This window comes from Phlebotomus papatasi, chromosome 1 (genome assembly GCF_024763615.1).
Source record: "Phlebotomus papatasi isolate M1 chromosome 1, Ppap_2.1, whole genome shotgun sequence".
NCBI classification, from domain to species: domain Eukaryota; kingdom Metazoa; phylum Arthropoda; class Insecta; order Diptera; family Psychodidae; genus Phlebotomus; species Phlebotomus papatasi.
Genome location: NC_077222.1, coordinates 103,196,194 through 103,217,616, shown reverse-complemented (window position 1 = coordinate 103,217,616; position 21,423 = coordinate 103,196,194). Strand labels below are relative to the sequence as shown.

At 33.3% G+C, this 21,423-nt stretch overlaps 1 protein-coding gene across 7 annotated transcripts in view; it reads right to left on the bottom strand.

Annotated features, from left to right (window-relative positions):
* The window catches only part of LOC129810186 (protein groucho), a 338,180-nt gene that overhangs the window by 44,763 nt on the left and 271,994 nt on the right, over positions 1–21,423 (bottom strand). For 4 of the 7 annotated variants that reach the window (XM_055860504.1, XM_055860505.1, XM_055860509.1 and 1 more), the window contains exons 5-6: positions 10,308–10,445; positions 6,670–6,702 (exon numbers count right to left, since the gene is read on the bottom strand). In XM_055860504.1, coding sequence (XP_055716479.1) covers positions 6,670–6,702; positions 10,308–10,445 — 171 coding nt within the window. The remainder of the gene's footprint in view (positions 1–6,669; positions 6,703–10,307; positions 10,446–21,423) is intronic. The other 3 variants (XM_055860506.1, XM_055860507.1, XM_055860510.1) reach the window with 1 other exon arrangement.

Below are 21,423 nucleotides of genomic sequence, written 5' to 3'. Positions count from 1 at the left end.
TAAATGCACAAGAGGGTGGAAAGAATTGACAAGCATGCAAAATTTCCCTATAAAAAGTGTTTCATGTCCAATATGACATGGACATGTCCAAGCTTAGTCATAGGAATATCCGTTACATGTCCAAGGAAATTCCATTCAAAAGCAATGATAAATCTATATAAGTCTAAATTGCAAGTTTTTGCACGACTATCATGTGTAAAATGATTGAATAGACTTCTGCTCACTTAGTAGGGTGAAAGGAACACCTATTGACACTTTAAGAACTCGTGACAGGACCTACTGACACCCTACTTTTTACCATTTGGAATGAGAAATTTGAACACTTATCCTTATCGAAAAACGTAAAATAATGAAGAACGCCATATTACTTACATTTCATTAGGTTAGGAACTAAATAACCTCATTTTTTAATACACCTGTAGTCCAGAAGAATTTTTCTTTTGTCAGAACACGTGTAATGTGGTGATATGAATTTTAATTAAAATAGAAGCCACAGAAAATAAAGAAGTAAGGTTATGTTCAATAGGATGAAAGGAACACCTATTGACACTTCAAGAACTCATGTCAGGACCTATTGACACTTTACTCTGTACAATTTTCAATACGAAATTTGAACATTTATCCTTATCGAAAAACGTAAATTAATGAAAAACGCCATATTACTTACATTTCATTAGATACATTAAATAAATTTCAACATTTTGACAAAAGTGTCAATAGGGGTTTCCTGTTGAAAAGGTGTTCATTCGACCCTACGTAATCCCTAGAAATTTTGTGTTTCTGCACAGAGAGCGACAATGAGAACCAGTGATTTCCAATCCAAAAATTTAACCCAAATGGAAACAGGAAAGAATTCCTGTCTCCACCCAGGGGACCTTTCCCTGTCTAAGTGAATGCTCTATCAACTGAGCTAAGGGGGCACTGACACTGACTCTGATTGTCTTTGCTATTGATCTCAACCAATTGCCATGTGCACTTCAACTTGTTTTTCAACTCATTTGTCAAATGATCGTGTGTAAAGATGTCTACACATTGGAGTTAATTTCATCAAAAATGATTTCAAAAATGTTTGAAAGAAAAATTCCTATTTTTGAAGGAATTTTTGAGGAAAAATGCCTCCACATTGGATTTATTTTCCATCAAAAATTTTTGACAGATCGCTGTCATTCCAAAGTCTCTTGCTTTTTTGAATGTTTTTCGTGAAAATTTGTTGTTTCTCTGCTGAAAAAAGCGAGAAAAGTGTTTGTGGAAGTTTCTTGGGATAGTATTTAGTGAATTTTTGAGGAAAATTTTCCAACAATTCTAATGAAGAGGGTTTTTCTGGAGATGTCTGTCCTGATAAAATCCGATTTAGCTCTGAATTTTTTCTTCATTTTGCCGAATTTGTCAAAAAATCATACCAAAGTATAGGCGAAAGTGTGCATGCTTTACAAGGTCCCAAGCTTCATAATGACTAAATTTTTCCTATGATTTTTAATAAATGGTACTCATCAAACCAATATTTTAAAAACTAGGCGAAAGTGTTGTATTTTTAAAATATTTTGCGGAGTCACATTTATTGTGAAACATAGGAAAAATTTAGTCATTATGAAACTTGGAATCGTGCAAAGCATGAGCACTTTCCCCTAGGTAAATTTTTTTAAGCACATTGTTTGAAGCTTTGACAGAAATTTCTCATAATGTTGAGACACTTGATACCTTAAAAGCCTCCACATTCTGTAAAATCTTTGTCAAATTGACGTTTTCACCTATAGCAAGTGCGGATCATTTCTTTCAAAAAGCAATTTTCAGGAGACTAAAATGGGAGTAGCACGATTATTTTAGTAAATTTCGAATGATTGGCGTAGTAAAAAATACGTTTTTCGGACGAAAGTTGAATTTTCCCAGTTAGATTTCCAAGAGTCTGACAATCATGACATAAAATAAAAAAAAGAAGAAGAGTCTAACAGAATGGAGTTGAACCGAAAAGCTAAAATTTCAAATGCTAAACGTTGAAAAATGAAATTTTGCTACGATGGTCTCGAGTTTTAGAACTGACAGTTTTATAATAGGGTCCCGAAAGCCAAAATCCCGAATGGGCCAAAATCCCGAAAGCCACTACTAGGACTAGACTGGTCGATGCCCTATTAGGAATAACCTTCCGTTAGTATAGTGAATTCGTAAAGTGTTGTGATATCAAGGTTGGAACGTTTATCTGGAACCTTATGTCAAAAGACAGAATTGTGATATCTGGTAGATGTACGAATGACAAATTAAAACTGTTGCAAAGCCCAGTGCAGTTAGAAGTAGTTCGTTCATGAAACCAACAATTACTTCCAAAAAGTAAGTCTAACTCGGCACAAGAAAGAGTAAATTCCAAAGTACAAGATACTTTGCAGTGGTAGTCAAACCAGGATAAGATCGTTTAGAGTTCGTTTTATGGAAGACCGAAGAGGATCCTGACTTGTTGTAGGAACGGTCTTGATCTCATCAACCAAATACAGAATATCACATCAAAAGGGAAAATAAATATTTCGACGTCGAAATTTCGAAAATCGTTTTTTTTTCGAATTTGAAGCCCTTCCAGGTTTTTTTTTATGAAGTTGTAGAATTTGACAAGACCTTTCATCATCTCTATCGATGATAGAATTCTAATAATTAGAATTTGAGTTATGGCCAATTGCAGAAAGCTCCAATCCGGTCCTACGAAAACTCCACGGATCTATGCAGAATTTTTATAGGGATATGGAGAAGAATAGAACTTATAGCGATAAACTAAACCATCAAATGATAACCTTTGGCGTATAGAATTTTGGGGTAAATTAAATAACGAAAATCTCATACCTCATTCCATTTTCGTGCAAAAACAACGCTTGTTTTTGCTTCAATCTCCATACAATTATAACACAATAGACCTTCTATTTCCACTGAAACTCACAGTTGAGTATTATTTTGACCATTTTACCACACAGACAGAAAAGCATTCTGCAAATTGCCAAAAACTTTCCCCCAAAAACCCCAAAAGAGACCAAAGATTTAAGAAATATCCATTTATTTTCTCCATATTATCTCTATTGTAGCATCATTTAACCCCTCAAACTCCCCAAAAACCATTTTATCTGGTTCAAAAGCAAAATTTCACCCTTTAACATTTCCCAAAAAAGACCCAGTTGTTACTTTTGCTAATAGAACCGGGGGATCATATTCAATTGGCACGAGCACAATTATAATAGAGTAATCCAAAATGGTATTCGGATATAGCACTTCAATTGCTACAAATTGTGGTTTTCCACCCTCACGCGAATGCATTCATATTAATACGAGATAGCCCATTCATTGAGTTTTACCAACCCCACAATACAATATTATACACCCCAAAATACAATCCATTTTCAGTACACTATCTATAGGAGGAGGCCAACCCCTCTAATTTTCTATTAGAACACATATTCACCGCTCTGAATAATTCACACACATTAACACAAAAACAAAGCACCGTGGTTCTTGTGGTGAGAATTTCAATTTTAAATCCAAACACACAAACATGCAATTACTATTAATTTTGTCATTCTCTATACAATTATACTGATAATACTAAATTGTTGTTGGGATAGTGTTTCTGGTGTAAACAATTATGTGTTGATTAACAGCCAAGGGGATGAGGCGGTTTGAATTTGAAATTTGAAAATTATGGCAGATGACATATTTGACAGGTGACAGAAATGTATGCGTAAAATTTTCCAGTAATCTCAGAGGTGAATTGTAAATTAATAAACATGATCTTGAATTCTCAAGAATTAGTTTCTTTGTTAGATGACTTAAATTTTGACAGCTGTCATATTTGCAATTTTGACAGAAAAGCGGTCTACAATGGATTTAAGATTCTTCTAACACGTATGACATGTAAAATTTCTGAATATGTAGTTCAATACTTTTCCAAGTTATTCCGTATTATGACAATTGTCATACCTGACATTATGTAAAAAATTCCTTGTTTCATTTGACAGCTGTCATATTTGACACACAACAACAATGTGCTTTTTTCGAATATAAAGCACATGATTAAAATTAAATTCATGTTTTTTGTGTATAACAAGATATTCAACAAGATTGTTACGATAACTCGCAAGAACCCTCCGATAAGACGTACTTTACGACAGCGACAAATCCTACGTTTCTGAAGCGAGCTGACACAGAGTCACCAGGACTAAAGGAAGTTAGTGCTAGAGGGGCTAGAGGTCCGGTTCCTTAAAGGGACGTTGCAGCCACCTAATTAAGTAAGTATTCTTTGTATATGAATACCTGAAAATGTATTTCACGAAACTTTCATAAACGAGCGGAAAGTTTCGATTTCGACAGATTTAGGGGAAAGTGGGGCACCTTTCAAAGTGCACTATTGAAATTGGGATTTTTCTTCTATGTTTAAATGGAACTGAGTCATATCATAATGTAATTTTGCTTTTCAATCTGTTTGTGCAGCTAAATTATATCACGATAAGGCTCAACTTTATTTAAAAATATGTGAAAAATCCGAATTTCAAAGGTGCCTCACTTCGCCCTACATCCTGTCAAATGAAAGAAAATTTAACGTGTTTTACAGTCAGTACAATCGTTGCTACAAATGAAATCTTCATTTTAATTTTAAGAAATAAAATAAAACTGCTGATTTTGAATTATGACAGCTGTCACATTTGACAGTACGTCAACAGTTCGAAAGGTCAATAAACGTTTTTTTATGAGTTTAATAAAATAATGAAATACATCTCTTAAAAAAGGCTAAAATTATGCATATAAGTTTGATAAAATTAATTTAGTATCTAATGCGACAATATTCTAATTTACTGCATCGTCGTTTGGATAAGCAATTGTCGTACCTTATTCATATTTATCATCTAAACTAGCAATTATTTTATATTATGTTATTGTTACAAGTATTGTTGCAAGAATTGCATATATTAGGTAAAAAGGGTGAAAAAGAAGTAAGGAAGAAGTGGGATACCTTTGAAGTGGGGCAGCATTAAAAAAGGGCATTTTTATCTAATTTTTAAATGGAACTAGACCTTATTATGATATAATTTAGTTCTACAAAGTGCGAAGCTAACTTATATTTAAATAAAACTGAATTCGTTTTAAAAATAGGAGAAGTATGCTCAATTTTAAAGCTGCCCTACAATAAGGGTGCTTCACTTCCCCGAACGACAATTGTTGACCCAAGCGACAACATATCAAAGCAATATGATTTTCTTGTAAACGTTTTCAAAATTTCTCTTTAACAACTATTCATGGAATAATCGTGAACAATACCTCTTGAAAAACGAAGAAATAAATTGAAGTACGATTGACAAGCCATTTTTGACAAATATTTTTAAATTTGTTAAAAGTGTATTTTTATAAATATTTTTGCACAAGGTTAAGTAAAAATTCGGGGTTAAAAGATGTTGGGAGCTCTTTAAGAATTATTTTTAATACTTTTGCTTTTAAATAAAATCATCTTAAGTGCCATTTTTTAAAAATATTTTTATAGTAAAATGAGTAAAATAATAAAATATAGAATAAAAAAAAATAGTAATAAAAATTAAAATTGAACATACATAGCTTGCAATCCTTTAAACAATTTTTCTAGAGACAGTTCTTGTTCTGTCAAATTTTGCTGTTGTCAAAATTGACAGATGACAGTAAAAATCGTTATTTTCGAATCTTAACGGTTTTTTTCAGTATTTGAAATTGATCAAATGATCCAAATTGAACTTTTGTAAAAGGGGTTGCAAAAGAGAACTCAATTAAGATTACTTTTGTCGTCGTAGCATATTTTTCTGAATGTCAAATTTGTATCTGCAAAAATGACGATCTTTTTGTCATTCAATTCACTCTCGACATTTGCGTTCGTGTGTGAATAAATCACAAGAGGGAAAAGCTGAAAAGGGCCTTTTTTGTGGTTTGTGGATGGAAAGGGATAAAAATGAGCATATGATGGTGATAATGATGTGGAACATAGGAGTGGTCTGAAGAAGCACTGAAGAAAAATAGCCAACAATGGGACATAAAAGAGCAAGGCAACATCTGTTTTAATGCTCATCGCATTTTTCATCATTTATCTCCTCATGCAATATTCTCGGGTCATTCGACAAAAGAGGATTCGTTTTTTTTTATGTGGCGTAGCCAAATGCCTCGAAACAGGGTTATAATGAGAGGAGATAGTGTGGTTTTAATTGAAACCCATTTGCTGCAAAATCAGCCATTTCGATGCAGTTAATTTAATTTGATTCCTCCTCTCTCTCTCTATATTGGTGTGAAATTTCAATTATTTTTACAACATGATTTTGTTACACCTCATGACACCATGAGGGGTTAATCGAAAATTCACACTGTCCAAACACTAAAAATGCGACACTTTAGATACAGCCAGATAATAAAAAAGACAGACACATTAATGAGTAACACAAAAAAATATAACGACACACAATTGTGTTATTCATCGACATGAAATTAATTTTTAAATAAACTAAAAGAGTGATTTATATTGCGAAAATGATTATGGGGAAAAAATATTGCTTTTTTTACTGATTGATAACAAAGAGAAACACTGAATGATAGTTTGACGGATGGAAAAAGTAAATTTTGAGTCTTGATTTTTTTATTGGAAATTGTTTGGTTTTTTTGTTTTGTTTTGGAAAAATAAATCGAACTTACGATAAGTTGCTGAAGTCCCTGTTGATGCTGCTGCTGCAAAAATTACAAAGAAGAACCGCGAATTTAATACAAAAAAAAACACTCTTCAAAAAAACATTTTCAATTTTCTGCTTATCTCTGTCTTTTTTCACATAAAATAATGGGGTACGCACAATGATTTTTTTTCTGCAAACATGTTTTCAAAATTACATAGTTGCAAAGCTGTTCGGAAATAAATTTACACTCATTTTCAGTGAAGTGTTAAAAACACGTTCAGAAATTAAAGGTATTCTATTTTGGATATTATGGGCAACGCACAAATATTTTTGTTTAATGGGAGTGACATTTTCGTCTAATCACGTACGTAGAGCTGTTATTGTTTTACACAAATATTTTCGAAATTTCTCAAAACGGTAAACAAGGCAACAAGAACTATGTTTTCCTTACTTTTGCTCGAAAGTTAAAAAATATTTCTATTTATTTATTTCAATTTATTTTTGTGAGTCACTCAAACATGATTAAAAAAAGTTAACTTGAGTTTTTTAATGAGCAAAGATAACCATTATTTTTTAACACAATATTTGACGTTTCAATAAGTGCAAGCAACATCTAGTTTTAAAAAAAAGTTTAAGGAACAAAATTGTTTGTGCACCGCCTATAACTTACTGCATACAATAATGTTCTTTTGTTAAAAATATTTTTGAATTTTTAATTAAAAATAAATAATATTCGATTTAGCTAAAAAGCAATGCACAATTACTTTGATTTTGTAAACTTGACTTTTATATTTTGAATATCTTATTCTTTCTGGATACAATCAAATACTTGCTTAAAAGCTTTTTTTGGATTTTTAGCAAAATCCAAAAATTAATATAGGTTGAAGTTGGACTTCATTGAGCAAAGAGACCCAATCGTTCTTAGAGTTAAGGCCCTATTTTAAAAGTAGTTTTGATCGATCAACTGGTTTCTAAGTCTCCTAAAACCAGTTAACTGCCTGTTCAAAAAGCCCAGTTATTTAGAATCATTGGGAACGGGAGAAAAGATTACTCCTCTCCCGGTCAGAAGTCGCTTGCTGCCCCCAATTTGAATCTATCATTCTTACAAGTTTTTGTTGCTTAAGTGTACCCTGAAAATAGCATTATTTTTGGTTTCTTGGCACATTTTAGAATACACTTTATCAAAAATTTTTAAAATCTGTTTTGACATAGGGTAAATGTTATAATTCAAAACCATTTCCAGACGCTTTAACATTGACAGAAGATTCACCACATTTTAGTTCGAAAAATTTTGATTTTTTAACTGTTTTTAAGTATTGTGGAGTATTATATTCCCTGAAAAGTTGAACTCAAAATTTTGAGTTTATCTGGTATTTTTACTTTTTTGAAAATGTTGTAAATATTTGAATATTTAAAAAAAAAATAAGCGCAAAAGTGGAAGCTCGCCTTTTCAGGGAATGTAGTACTCAATGTTACTGATCAACAGTAAAAAAATGAAAATTTTTGAGAATGGGGTTTTTGAGAAAAATTAATTTTTAATTTATTTCAAAAAAAATTCAAAAAACCGTTACAAAAAAACTTGAACAGATAATACGAAAACTCGTATATCGTTTTAAAGAGCATAAAATTATCTTTCAAATAAAAAAAGAGTAAGAAGAAATCTCAACCCGTTCGCGAGATAGAGCATTTTGAAATATTTGCCAAAAATCTCATTTGATGAATAAAGAGCGAGACGCCATCTTTGGCGCCATGTATCTCCGGCCAGGAATTTTTTTTTGGGCGAAAAAAAAGGGGTATATTATTTTATCGTGTATTTTAACATATGTAAAATTCAGAAACATCAGAGATCATGACCCCGCGATTTGCGATTTTTTCGGTCGTTTTGAGATGGATTGGCCCATCAACATAATTAATGTTAATTTTACACCTTTTGAGGGTAAAATCAACATGAAAAAAGGTAACTTTAACTCATAATACACCTGAAAAGGGTAATATTCACACCGATTTCGGATCAATACTGCAGGGTAAAATTAACATTTCCGAAATGTTATTTTGACTTTTTCGGATTTTTCTCAGTGTAGTTAAAAGAAAACAAATTTGTGTGTGCGTAGCCAATAATTGTGTCCCTCATTCGCATATCGACTGCTGAGAGATGTGCCATTATAAGCATTTCGTTTTTGATTGCATTATCTAGGTGGGGGTTCCGGAAATCGTCGGGAAAAGCAATTCACTCAGGGAAAACTCATCAACTTATCGCAGAGCTTTCGGTTTGGTCTCCAAGCCTTCATCAGTGGTTGGCTTGGAGACCGAGCCGAAAGCTCTGCGATAAGTTGATGAGTTTTCCCTGAGTGAATTGCTTTTCCCGACGATTTTCGGTACCCCCACCTAGTTAACTATATTACATCGGTTTGTGTTTTACAATGATTGCATTATCCTCAGCAATCTAATGTATTTTCAAAAACATGTTTGCATAATAAAATCAACTGTGCGTACCCCATAATGCACATGATAATACTCCAAGAAAAAAATATATAAACTTGCAAAGGCAAAAAATCAAAAAGAAAAAAAATATACTACTCAAATGAAAAGCAATCAAATTAAATTGTACATCTCAACTAAGTATCTCAAGGAAAAAAAATAAACAAAAAAATAAATCTGTAGAATATCACGACTTCTAGTGTCAACAAGAGAAAATAAAAAAATAAAATGAAACTGTATAACAAAAGGAGGAAACCCAAATTGTATTAAAATGTATATATATAAATAGGGGGATGGAAAAAAAAGTCTAATAAAAAAGAATGAAACGTGATTAAAATAAGGAAATTGTGTGAGTGTACATAATAAATTTATTATCAGGGAGCAAAATCTCAAACCCTCATTCACCACCTCCATTACTCTGTACCTTTTTTCCTTTCTTGCCCCCCAACTTTCTCTCTCGCCCTCTTTCTCTTTTTCCTGGTCTAGGTCTCCACTTTTCCTCCACTTATTCAACACCCTCACCCCCTTCTTTTTTTCCCTCCCCTGAGGGTGAAATTTACTCCTTAGCTATTTAATGTATTTCATGCCATTTTCATCCCTCAAACCCCCCCCCCCAACACATTACACAAATTGCACAGACTTTTACAACAAAGAATTCCCTCCTTTTCCACCTTTTTTCTCCCCTTTCCATTCCCGGGCCCCCCAAGGGGGTAGGACGGGGGTGGTAGGGCGGCTTGGAGGAAGCAAAGAATGTTGAAATAGAAATTTTCCCTCGGTTCAGGAGGGGTGGTTTGGAGGGACGAAAAAAAAGTGGAAGAAGAAAAAATACAAGAGAAATATATTATACATAAGAGAAGTTACGAATGGTGCCTGTTTTCCATCTCACTTTTGTATCCTGCATTTTCATCCCTTGGACACAACCCCAACCCATCCCCAAAGTTCAGGAAAAAACTGTAGAGGACACAGAGGGAGAGAGAGAGAGGGGGGGGGGTGAAGAGAAAAAGTCAGAGAGAGAAAAAAAAACTTTATGTACATAGAAAGCTTATGTTGTATCTTAGGGAAAAAGTGTTTGTGTATTCTGAACTTGGGGAGGAAAAAGCACCCACCCCACAAACTGGGAAACTTTAAGTGGTATCCACACCACATAACACTGGCATCCCACAGAAAGGGGGCGCTACCACTTACCCCAATTATTGCATTCAGCTCAGGCACGGTAATTTGTTTGGCCCTCTCCACCGCCTGGATGACCTGCTGTTGGTGTTCCTGTGCCAGAAACGGTAGCAGTTGATTAATTAGGGCATTTAGGCGCTTCACTATTTCCGTCTGCAAAGACACACAACAAAAAAAAGAACCACCATGAACCACAAGATACATAAGATACAATGGTTCAAAAGGGGGTTAGAACATTCAACCCCAAGTAAATAAAAATCCCTATATATATATACACCAAGTCAAATAGAGTCACTGGGAAGTCTCATCAGCATGGAAAGGCGCATAAAATGTGGGCAATTTTATCATTTATTTTCATTTGCATATCACCATTTCACACCTCAATTGCCCTTTTTATTCTCAACCCCCCAAACCAACTCAGCACACCCATCAATTTTGCATGCTAAACCCATGTTCTGTGTACGAAGAAGCTCTCCAATGTACGCTGCAAAAGACCTCAGGTGCATCTTATTGGATTTTATCGCACAATTGTGTGGGGAATTTTATATTAAATTACCCACAGTTTAATTCCTGATAGTATGCATAGTTTGTAAAACAATTTGCAGAAGAGGTGAGCAATAAGGTTGCACCAATTGAGGTTTTAATACCACATGAGAGAAAAATTTAAATAGGTGGAAAATTGTTCAAAATACCATACGAAGAATAATAATTTTGACAGCTGTCATTTTTGACAGGTCTGTCACCTGTGAAAATGAATTTTCAAAGTTGGAAAGGTTTTATCATAAGATAATCTAATAAGATTTCTTGAAAGTTTAAAATATCATTTTAGTAAGAAGTAGAGGAAAGAGGACAGTTAAAATATTGACAGCCGTCATATTTGACAGGTGACAATTAAATGAATTTTTCTAGGTCAATTACATAATAAGTAGAAAAACATTTTGTCACGAGATAAACTAACAAAACTTATTGAAACTTCAAAATGTAATTTTAGTAAGGAGTATAGTAGATAAAACAGTTAAAATATTGCAGCTGTCATTTTTGACAGATGACAGGAAAATGAATTTTCAAAGTTGAAAATGTTTTATCACAAGGTAATCTAATAAGACTTCTTGAAACTTTAAAATCTAATTTTAGTAAGGAATATAGTAGATAAAACAGTTAAAATATTGACAACTGTCATTTTAAACAGATAACAATTAAATGAATTCTAAAAGTTGAAAATGTTTTGTCACGAGATAAACTAACAAAACTTCTTAAAACTTTATAATGGAATTTTAGTAAGAACTGCAGCAGATAGGACAACTGAAATTCTGACAGCTATCACCTCTGAGAGACGACAGTGTAATGACTTTCAACAGGGTGGTGGCGAGTGGGCTTCGAAATTGAAGCCCGTTTCTTTGTCTCACTTGCTTTTAGAGGCTGTCTCACTCTCTCTCATTATTTGGTATGAGACGTTCCTGCACTCCCAACTATTTCATATCGCGATTCAAAAATGAGAGCCTTTCCTGAAATTTTGGTTGTTCACACATGAAGAGCACTAAATAAGCTATATTTTTGTGTAAATACCTTTGTTTTCTGACGAATAATACATGGGGGAAAGGTCATTCAATTGGGCTGGTCATAATCAAAAAGAAAATTTCATGCATTCTAGAGGTTTTACAACCAAATTGAATCACTTTGACTACGTAAATCTCTTCACACACAAATTGGACATCTCAACACAGAGTTTTCACCACATTTCACATAGAATTATAAGAGTTTTTCCCCAATTTCCTTGAAATCTCGCAGTTTGCCTCCAGTGACATTGCGGGGAAACGGGGAAAACATCGTAGAGAACCTTATAAATAGACAACATAGGAAAAAATATAGGACTTCCAAAGAACTGTCTAAGCTGTCACAAGACAATTCCGCAACATTTTTATTTGCAATTTATACACATTTTGCACTTTATATTTAAAAAATTGAGATTTTTCTTTAATTTCGTGCTCCACAATTCGCCCGTATCAAAGATATTTTGTTCTTGGGGTTAAGAATTAAATAAAAATGAATCTACTGAAGAACAATAATAATAAACGCGATTCTTTGAAATTATTCATATTCTTAAATTTATATTTAATTGAAAATTCTCATAAACAATAGGAAATTAAAAAAGATGAATGTTTTATTATAGTTCATATTTTTTACTAACATTTTTATGGATTTTTTGTTGAAGTTTTGATAGTGAAAGTAATATATAAAGATATAATGAATTTTTTATATGTATGTGACAAATATCTTACCATGGTCTTCTTCAAGAACCAAAATATTTTGTTTTGTTATATATTTTCTGATTATCTTTTAAAATCTGAGCGTGAAATATAAAACAAACATTAATCCAGTTTTATAAGTATTTATTTTTACTTCTCAAGTTCTCAATGCCCAACGTACAACAAATTTTGTTTTGTAAACATGTTATTAAAATTTTTATGAGAGTGACCGAGATGACTAGATCTAAATCTCATTCATTCTCATTGAAAGTCAAAAACATTTTTACAAAATAATAGTTATTGTGCTACGGGCATCATATTTTTTGTTATTATAAAGTTCATAAATAAAACAAAATCAGTATACTAATTACAAAATTTATAATATGGCTTTATAATATAAATATATAATAAAATCTTAATTTTAAGATCAACTCAATAACATTAAATTCATATGTTAATAATATTATATATATTAACGCAGTGAAATATTTTTGTTTACGAGACAAACTCATAATATACATTACTTATTTTTATAAATCAAATGATTGAAGCAATTGAATCGTTAGATTCATTTATTTGGTTGATTTTATGTTCTAAAGAAAGATTGGTGCAATCACTACAGGCGCCATGGTATTTTTTTTCTGGGATGCATCTTTTAAATCTACATATTCTTAAAATGAGTCAATCTGTGCAATTTGTTGCGATTGCTCAACTTCTCATTGATCTTATTTTCTCTTTGACGCATTCTTACTTTTGCGTAAGTTGTTATGTAGACAGAAAGCAAATTCACGTAATGGTCAATGCTATCTGTCAGATGCGTGAGGCTATTCTCAAATGCATAATCCTTGAATGTGAACAGAAGTGTGTTGACCATTTCCTGAACTTCCATTGATTTATGAAATTCAACTTCTCCCATTACTTCTATGCATTGCCTCATATAAGCTTCACAGTGTTTTGTTAATGCCAAAATCAAATCTGAGGCATGCTCTTCATTTGCATTATTTGTCTGCGTGAGCTCAGACACACAGCCTTCACAGAAAACTTTTCCTTTGATTTTAGTCACAATAACGTCGGCTTGTAATTCCAGTGAAAGTTCAGTTGTGGTACTGAAATTCTTCACAATTTCAGAAATCGCAAGCAAATCTTCATCCGTGACACTCTTTTTCTTCAGATTTTCCTTTATCTCTATTTCTACTTCTTCTTCAGTGGTGAATTTTTCTTGAGTTTGATTATTCTTGTAAGACAATATTCTTGTAAGTACTAATCATAACAGTCAATTTTGAAATGAACAAGATGAACTACATTTAATTACAGTAGACTCTCGCTAATTCGGCTCTTTTAAGATCAGGCTACTTTTTAATTCGGGCGGCAGTTGAATTCGAAAAAAGTTTGTTAACATTTTTCAAGTTCGATTATGATTGTCAAATGAAGCAAATATGCTCAAATTTGCTATGATTTGTCTTAGCTTTGATGTGATTTTGCATTATTAAGAGGTTTTCATGAGTTTGCAGATTTGAGTATGCAGATGAACAAAAAATCGTTGCATTTTAAACAGTTTGTTGCCCGAATTGCTATCTAATTCGGTTGACATTTCAGTCCCAAATGCCCGAATTTGAGAGAGTCTACTGTATCCTATATTCGAATGATTGGGATAGAAACCAAATTTGATTTCAAAAATTTCTTCTTTCAATTATTTAATACTTTTTGATTCGTCTAGTAGGGGAACTGCTTGTAATTTGGGACAGCCTGTAATACCGGATACTCTGAAGGTAAATTCGGACACTACAAATAAATTGACTAAAATTATGGAATTATCTACACATATTTAATTAATGTGTTCCATCTGAATAGTTATTCTTTTTGGAAGATATTAACACGAAATTTATTCAATTATGATGAACATAATTTAAATGAAAATTGCGTTATTGAAACTTCAGTGTGAACATTTCCTTATGAGATATATGGCAAAATTTTGTGTTTACTTGCATTCTTGGTAAAGTATTTCTTCGGTATTTCAAAGTGATTTCATTAATGATTGTGCACATTTATGCTAACAGTGAAAGGTTCTTTAGATCCAGTGTAAAATTTGCCAAAGAGATTACGTTTTTTCTGTAAAATACAGGCAATTTTCGTGAGAGGTTCATCAATGTGATGACATTTCTTAATCACAATCTATCCGAAATTATAGACACTTTCCCTATGTGCATTTATAAAACGCTATTTCTAAACATGGGCTCTACACAGTATGAGAAGTTTTCATCAATATTTGAAATATTGAAGCGAATTGTTTACACTTCCGTAAAGAGAACACGCATCTTGACATAATTTTCTCTAGTGTGTAGAGGCCATTTAATGATGATGATGAATAATTTTATTTCTCCCTCTGCAAACTAGTGCTTAGGGAGGCCATTTAATAATACTGTCAATAAAATTCAGAAAATTAAGCTTTCATTACAAAAAATTACCATAACATTACGAAAGAGATTACCTAATTAAATACTTCATCTGTCCCGAAATAAGACGTACATTCTTTCATATAAAATGTACTAGCAAACGTATGACTTATTTCGGAACAGAGGGAGTAACTTCATAGTATAAATTATAAAATTTTCTATTACCAAATTAACTTTTCCAAAACTTATTAGTTTTAAAGTCCAAAATGTACAACAAAATAATTTTCCTAACCATTTTTTTTTTATTGCTTGAACTCAAAGGGCACTTAGCGTTCAGCTTAAAATGGTTAAAAATTAATCGGTATATATTTTGAACTTTCCTTTTGAAGAAAAAAACTTTTCACTTAACCCTTTAAGGACCAGGCAGTTTTCACGGACCGAAATTTAACAATAAAAATTAAACCAATAATCAATTAAATATGTAACCTTAAACCTTAAACCTATGAGACACCGGTGTCCTAATTGTCCTTAAAGGGTTAAATGCGTTAAATATAATCTTGTGAAAGAGCTTGCGTAAGAGCTTTTGTATTTGGATTTTTGTAAGTCTTGCAATGTAAAAATAGGTGTCTAAATGAGTATAATGTTATTATTTTGTTAAATATATGTTTATAACCGAACACCGAGAACTTTTAATACAAGAATGTAAAGGAGAATGTTCAAATCAATATTTAAATAAGCAATTAAATAAGTACCTCTTTAACCCCATTGAGATAATTCAAATTTCCGTTGGTATTTAATCCCAATACGGATATTTTCGCCAAATCTCCGAGGCAATTTCCACCCTCAGGGTTTTGCTTCAATTCCACATATGTAAGGAGTTTTTTGTAAGAGGAGCGGAATTGTAGAACTGTTGGGTTGGTATTACAACCCAATCTAGTCCTGATACATCCAAAAAATAGCTCAAGATGGTCTTGATTCAAAGCATACGTCTTGAGCTCTATGTCGTCTTCTGATGCTCTTATCTTAAGGTTTTTATAAATTTGCACCAAATTAGTCAGGCACGCTCGCATGCCAATAAAGCCTGTGCCGTTAGGAGAGCTCACGACAAGCTCCTTGGATTGTTGGGATTTGTTTCTCACAATTAAAAGCTGGTTAATATAATTAACCGTATGTTCACATAAAATGTCGATTTCATTGACGTTCTGTTCATTGATGGAACTTTTATAACTAGAAATATCATAAATAATTAAAAAAAACTTATTTTAAAAAAAACTTAAATACGCCTTAATCCTTTAAGGACGAGAAGGTCAAAAATTGGGGGTCAGAAAAAATCACTTTATATGACTTCTTAGAGTAAAACACAACTGTAAAAGGCCGTAGGAAAAATTTTGTTTTTGAAACACCGGTGTCCCTATCGTCCTTAAAGGGTTAACTATAATTATTCTATTTTTGAAACATGGTGAGCCTAATGAATTTTAGATTATGTAATAACTTTTTGTATTCTTACTTCCACATAAATTGTATTTTTATAATTATTATTAATAACTTATATAATTAATGCCCACTCAATAAATGGACAGATATACGTATATAATAATACATCATTTCGTTTAATTCTTTGAATCATAAAAAAATAAAATTATGTTTTAATACTTGATTTCACTTAAATTATATGACACTTGATTTAAAATTATTATGGATTATATATTACCTATATTTCTGTTTGATTACTGTTATTAGGGCTATCAGAATTATCTTACCCTGCATGGTTTGAGCTCCTACTGTTCAAGACGTCGAAGGCATTATTAAAAACGCGCAAAAAATTCGACGTCCCCTGACTATCTTTGAAGTCTGGAAGTTTGAGCTGCTCCCTGCATACGTCGATCGCGTTGGCAACAGAATTACTAAGAGTTTGTGCTGCTAACCTTACGTTCATAATCTTGTTTTTGAACTGGACATGTTCTGTTCGTAGGTGGTTATTGAGCTTCACCCCTTCAGATTCTTGGAGATCCACTAGTGCTTTGATGAAGCGGAAGCTTATAATTCTGTCCTCGTTGTCGTACAAATCATATTCTGAAAAGGTGTTGCGCACCAATTTCAGCATATGTACCGGATCGGGATAGATAAAAATTTCTGATCCCAAGCCTTCGGTTACGGCATAATTATCGAGGCTTTTACTGAGGTCACAGCCCATTATTCTTATTGCCTTAAAATTGATCTTGGCGCCATCAAATGTAATGCCATTTATAATCACTCCAGTTTGTTGTACGCTGTGAATGACTTTTTCGATAATCCCGGCTTTCTGGGGAGCCTGCATCTTATAAAATGGAAAATATGCTACGGGCAATTTCCATTGTAAATCAACGGATACTAACAAAAATGTTAATATCTGTGTGGCTTGTCCTTCTCCCAGTACAGAAACACCGTAGGACTTTTCACCAATGTTTTGAAGGTGTTTGAAAATGTACACTTCGTCAAATACAAGCTGGCAAATAACTGTTCTGTGTTGTTCTTTCTCCTTCGATGTATATGCTAGTAAAAGCTCAAGAGATTCTTTCGTGATTCCTGGATCACAATCAATATTTTGCAAACATTTTCCCATTGTTCTCGCATGAGGCAGATTGTCACCACTTTCGCTTCTCAAGAATCTGTAAAATATAACACTTTAAAGTTAATTTTATTGCTTGAATTTCATAAAAAGAAAGCAATATAATATCTCGCTTTTTTACACAATGTTTATGGAAAGTATAATAATATAATTTGAAAAATATCAGTTTGCAATTTTTTTCCAATAATTCTATAAACCTTAGTTTCGTGATCGGAAAAAAATCAAAATACAATTCGACAGAACACACATCCTGTTCTATTATAATGACCTAAAATAACGTATAGTAATATCATACAATATTTACCTATATGCTTTTGGAGATAAAAAATCCATTTCAAGAGCAAAACGCTTCAGCTCTTCGGTGTATTTCTTTGTTGAGGAATTCTCACATTCCGTTTTGCTGATTATCCTATCGAAGAGAGCTTTCAAGCCTGGTGGAATCTTATCAAGGGATTTTTTTTTAATCGCGTTGGATAGCTCCTTATCTTTCGACTTCAAAAGATCCTGGAGTTCTCGAATCTTTTTGGTTTTTCTTCGAAGAATCTGCAACGCATTTTTGTGTTTTCTTTTCAAATTCTTCAAATTGGTGCACAGTAGGGCATTTTTCTTTCTGAGCTGCTCAACTTCACTGCATTCATCGTAATTCTTTTGACAAGAAGAAGAACTTTCAAGCAATGAATGTAGCATTCCTGCCTGACTCTCAGGCGCAAGACCCGGCGAGACAAGACACTCCATTTGACTGTCGTCCTGCATCTCCTGAACAGGATTTGAGTATTCAGGGTAACTTTCAGGTGATATTTCCTCAAAAACAGTTTCCATCTCTTCGCAGATATCTTCAAAGTTTTGCTAGAATTTTACGAAGAACATTAAATTTAAATTAAGGATAACACAAAATATACTATAAAAGACTTGTTTTAAATATGAAATCAGTACTATATCAATAATTGAACACATTGGTGATCTTTTCATGCACGTTTTCAATAATATCAGCCCTATCAGCCCAATAATTTTCCGAACAACCGTCTTATTTCACCAAGAACAACACTATAGCCTCAGACTCACTTTATTTCTTCTTATTATCACTTGAATTGTAAGGGAAACTCTTGAATTGTAAAGGATTGCACTTGAATTCAAAATATAAATTATATGGCGCAATTTTAACAAAATGTACCTAGGAGGAATTGAGTAAAATAAAAAAGGGGTGGCAAAGCATTCCAGGCTTTGCGAAATGCTCGACCTTGTGACTTAGACGACTCAATAGTACTTTCGCGTCATTTACTGTTTACTGTTTCTCAACCGATTTGTACTGATTCATGAATCACTCAAAGCATCCCCCAAAATAGTTTTTTAAAGTAATAGAATTGATGTTCAGATAAAAATTAGTTATCGGATATGAACCGGTTCATTAACGATTCTGAATCGATTGGAACCGGTTCAGTTTTATAGGAAATTTCAAAACCTTTTTAACGAGACTAAACATGACCCTATTTGCTTCATAAATACGCTCTCTACAGCCTTTTAACCTTTGACCTTGACAAACTGTTATTAGGAATGATTCAATGGATTCAACGGTATTTTTGTATAAGGACGAAGTTCGCTTGGATAATCTCTAAAACATCCAAAAATGAAAAAAAATCGAACTACGCGTTTTTGAGCAATCCCAAAAAACATGGTTTTGGACGGGAAGGGGGTGTTGGGGGAAAATGAGGGGCATGTTAACGATCATTGGGTCGGCTTATGAGGGGTACCCCAAAGGTTCCATGTCGCTATCTCTAATCGTTGGCCTCTAGAGCTGGCGACAGCCGGATGGACAAAGGGAGAAACAGCGTGACGACGTTTCTCAGAAATTGTCTGAAACGCGAAGATTTGTTGAGAAAATTGGTCTCCGGGGCCGGAGGGTGGAAGATGGAAATTTTGGGGGATGAAAAATCGAGATATTATATATACTACACTCTCCATGGATTTCAAGTAGTAAAATAAATTTTAAAAAAAAAACTATAATACTAAATCTTTTTACCATTGGAATTGCTGAAGGTTTGAGGAATGTCCTCCATTTGGATTTGTATCTCTTCCTTTCTAAATCTTCTGGTTTGAAGTGCAGGCCACAGACGAAGATATTTGCTCTGATATCAGTAGTTTTTATATTTAACCGCTGGATCCATATTCTCCGCAATTCTTCATTCGCAGGCAAACTTAAAAAATATTATTTCGTCAGATTTCTAAAAACAACAAACTAATTCCCAATAAATTTTAAATTATAAATATAAACAGAAACATAAATTAAAAATTATATGAATTTTATTTTATTTATTGTATGTATATTCTTAGATAATAAAAGGGACAGATAATCCTAACCGGCTTATGTAGGTGAGATTCTTAACGTGAGCTAACTCGGAGTGCATGCAAATTGGATTTAGAGCTGAAATTGGGAGACGCCATTCAGTTATCTTGAATCAAATTCGTGAAATTATACAAGTTTTGTATTTGAACCAAAATGTCAAGGATTTGGATGAACTGACAGAAAAGTGTTATATGGGTGAAATGTAGACCAGAATGTTCTCTATAATTTTGCCGTAGAACTTGAACTCATCGATTACTCAGAAGCCAAGATAAGCGAGGTTTTTTGTTTCTTAACTCGTTTTTTCATCCAGAGTGCCCCAAGTAGTCATTTGTTGAACTTCAACTAAATCAAAGAATTGTTGTATTTTGCGGGACTTTCCATTTAAACCCCTATTTTAAGTGTCTTTGTGGAGTAGAGGCAGTCAAATTGGCATCTGAGTGATTTCAAAGCGTTATTATGGGAAAAATCAATTTTTTCACACTTAAACGGCAAAATCGGAGTGATAGTGTAGTCTGAGCGGAAAATGATGTATGGACGAAATGTAGAGACAAATGTGCTCTACAATTATGTTGAAGTAATCATCAAAATCGGTTCAGCGACAGTCGAGATAATTGAGGTTATGTGATATTGAAATTGGTTTTTCGACTGTGGCGCCCCTGGTGTTGGTCCCACGAAGTTCAAATATTTTAGAAAGTTGTAGCATTTGGTGAGATCTTTCGTTTAAGCCCTCATTCATCAAAATCGGTCACATAGAACCGGAGATATGATTTTTTGAATTTCGTGAACTTTGACCCCTCATATCTCCGGTTCTATTGAAACCACAGCGCACATACGCACCATTTTGGAAACGTCCTAGACTGGACTACAACATACTAAAATTTCATTAACTTGCACAATGCCGTTTTTGAGAAAAGTGACTTTGAATTTCGATGAATTTTGACGCTATCACAGCGCCACCTGTGGTGACTTTTTGAACTTCCATCTGAAAGTGCTCATCGAGACGAAACCAAAAAGGTAAAATTTAGGTCGCTATGTTAGTTAGAACCGGAGATAGAGACCGGTCAATGTTCGAACTTTGACCCCTTATAGCTCGGGTCAGGGGTTATGGATCGACTTAAGGTTTTTTTTGTTTGATAGGTATAGTCAACGGCTACAACATACTAAATTTTCAGCCCGATGCACAATGGAATTTTTGAGTTATTTAACTTTTAAGATTTAAAAATTTTCTTTTTAAAAAAAGCGCCCCTAGCGGTGGTTTTATGAACTTGCGATGTTAGAAGGGGAAGTGGCATTTCACGAGAGCTTTCCAAAAAGCCCTCACTTTTTAAATTCTGACAATTAGAACCGGAGTTATGGCCATTTTAAGAAATTTTTTTTGGACCCTTATAGCTCGGGTCAGGGGGGTCGGGGGACCTTAAGTTTGGTATTGATGGAAAGCTCTAAGGCCCAGCTATAACATACTAAAATTTGAGTCCGCTGAATGCCATAGGGGCGGAGCTATTGAGAAAACAAAAAAAGGGGGGTCTTCAAAATGGCGGAAGGA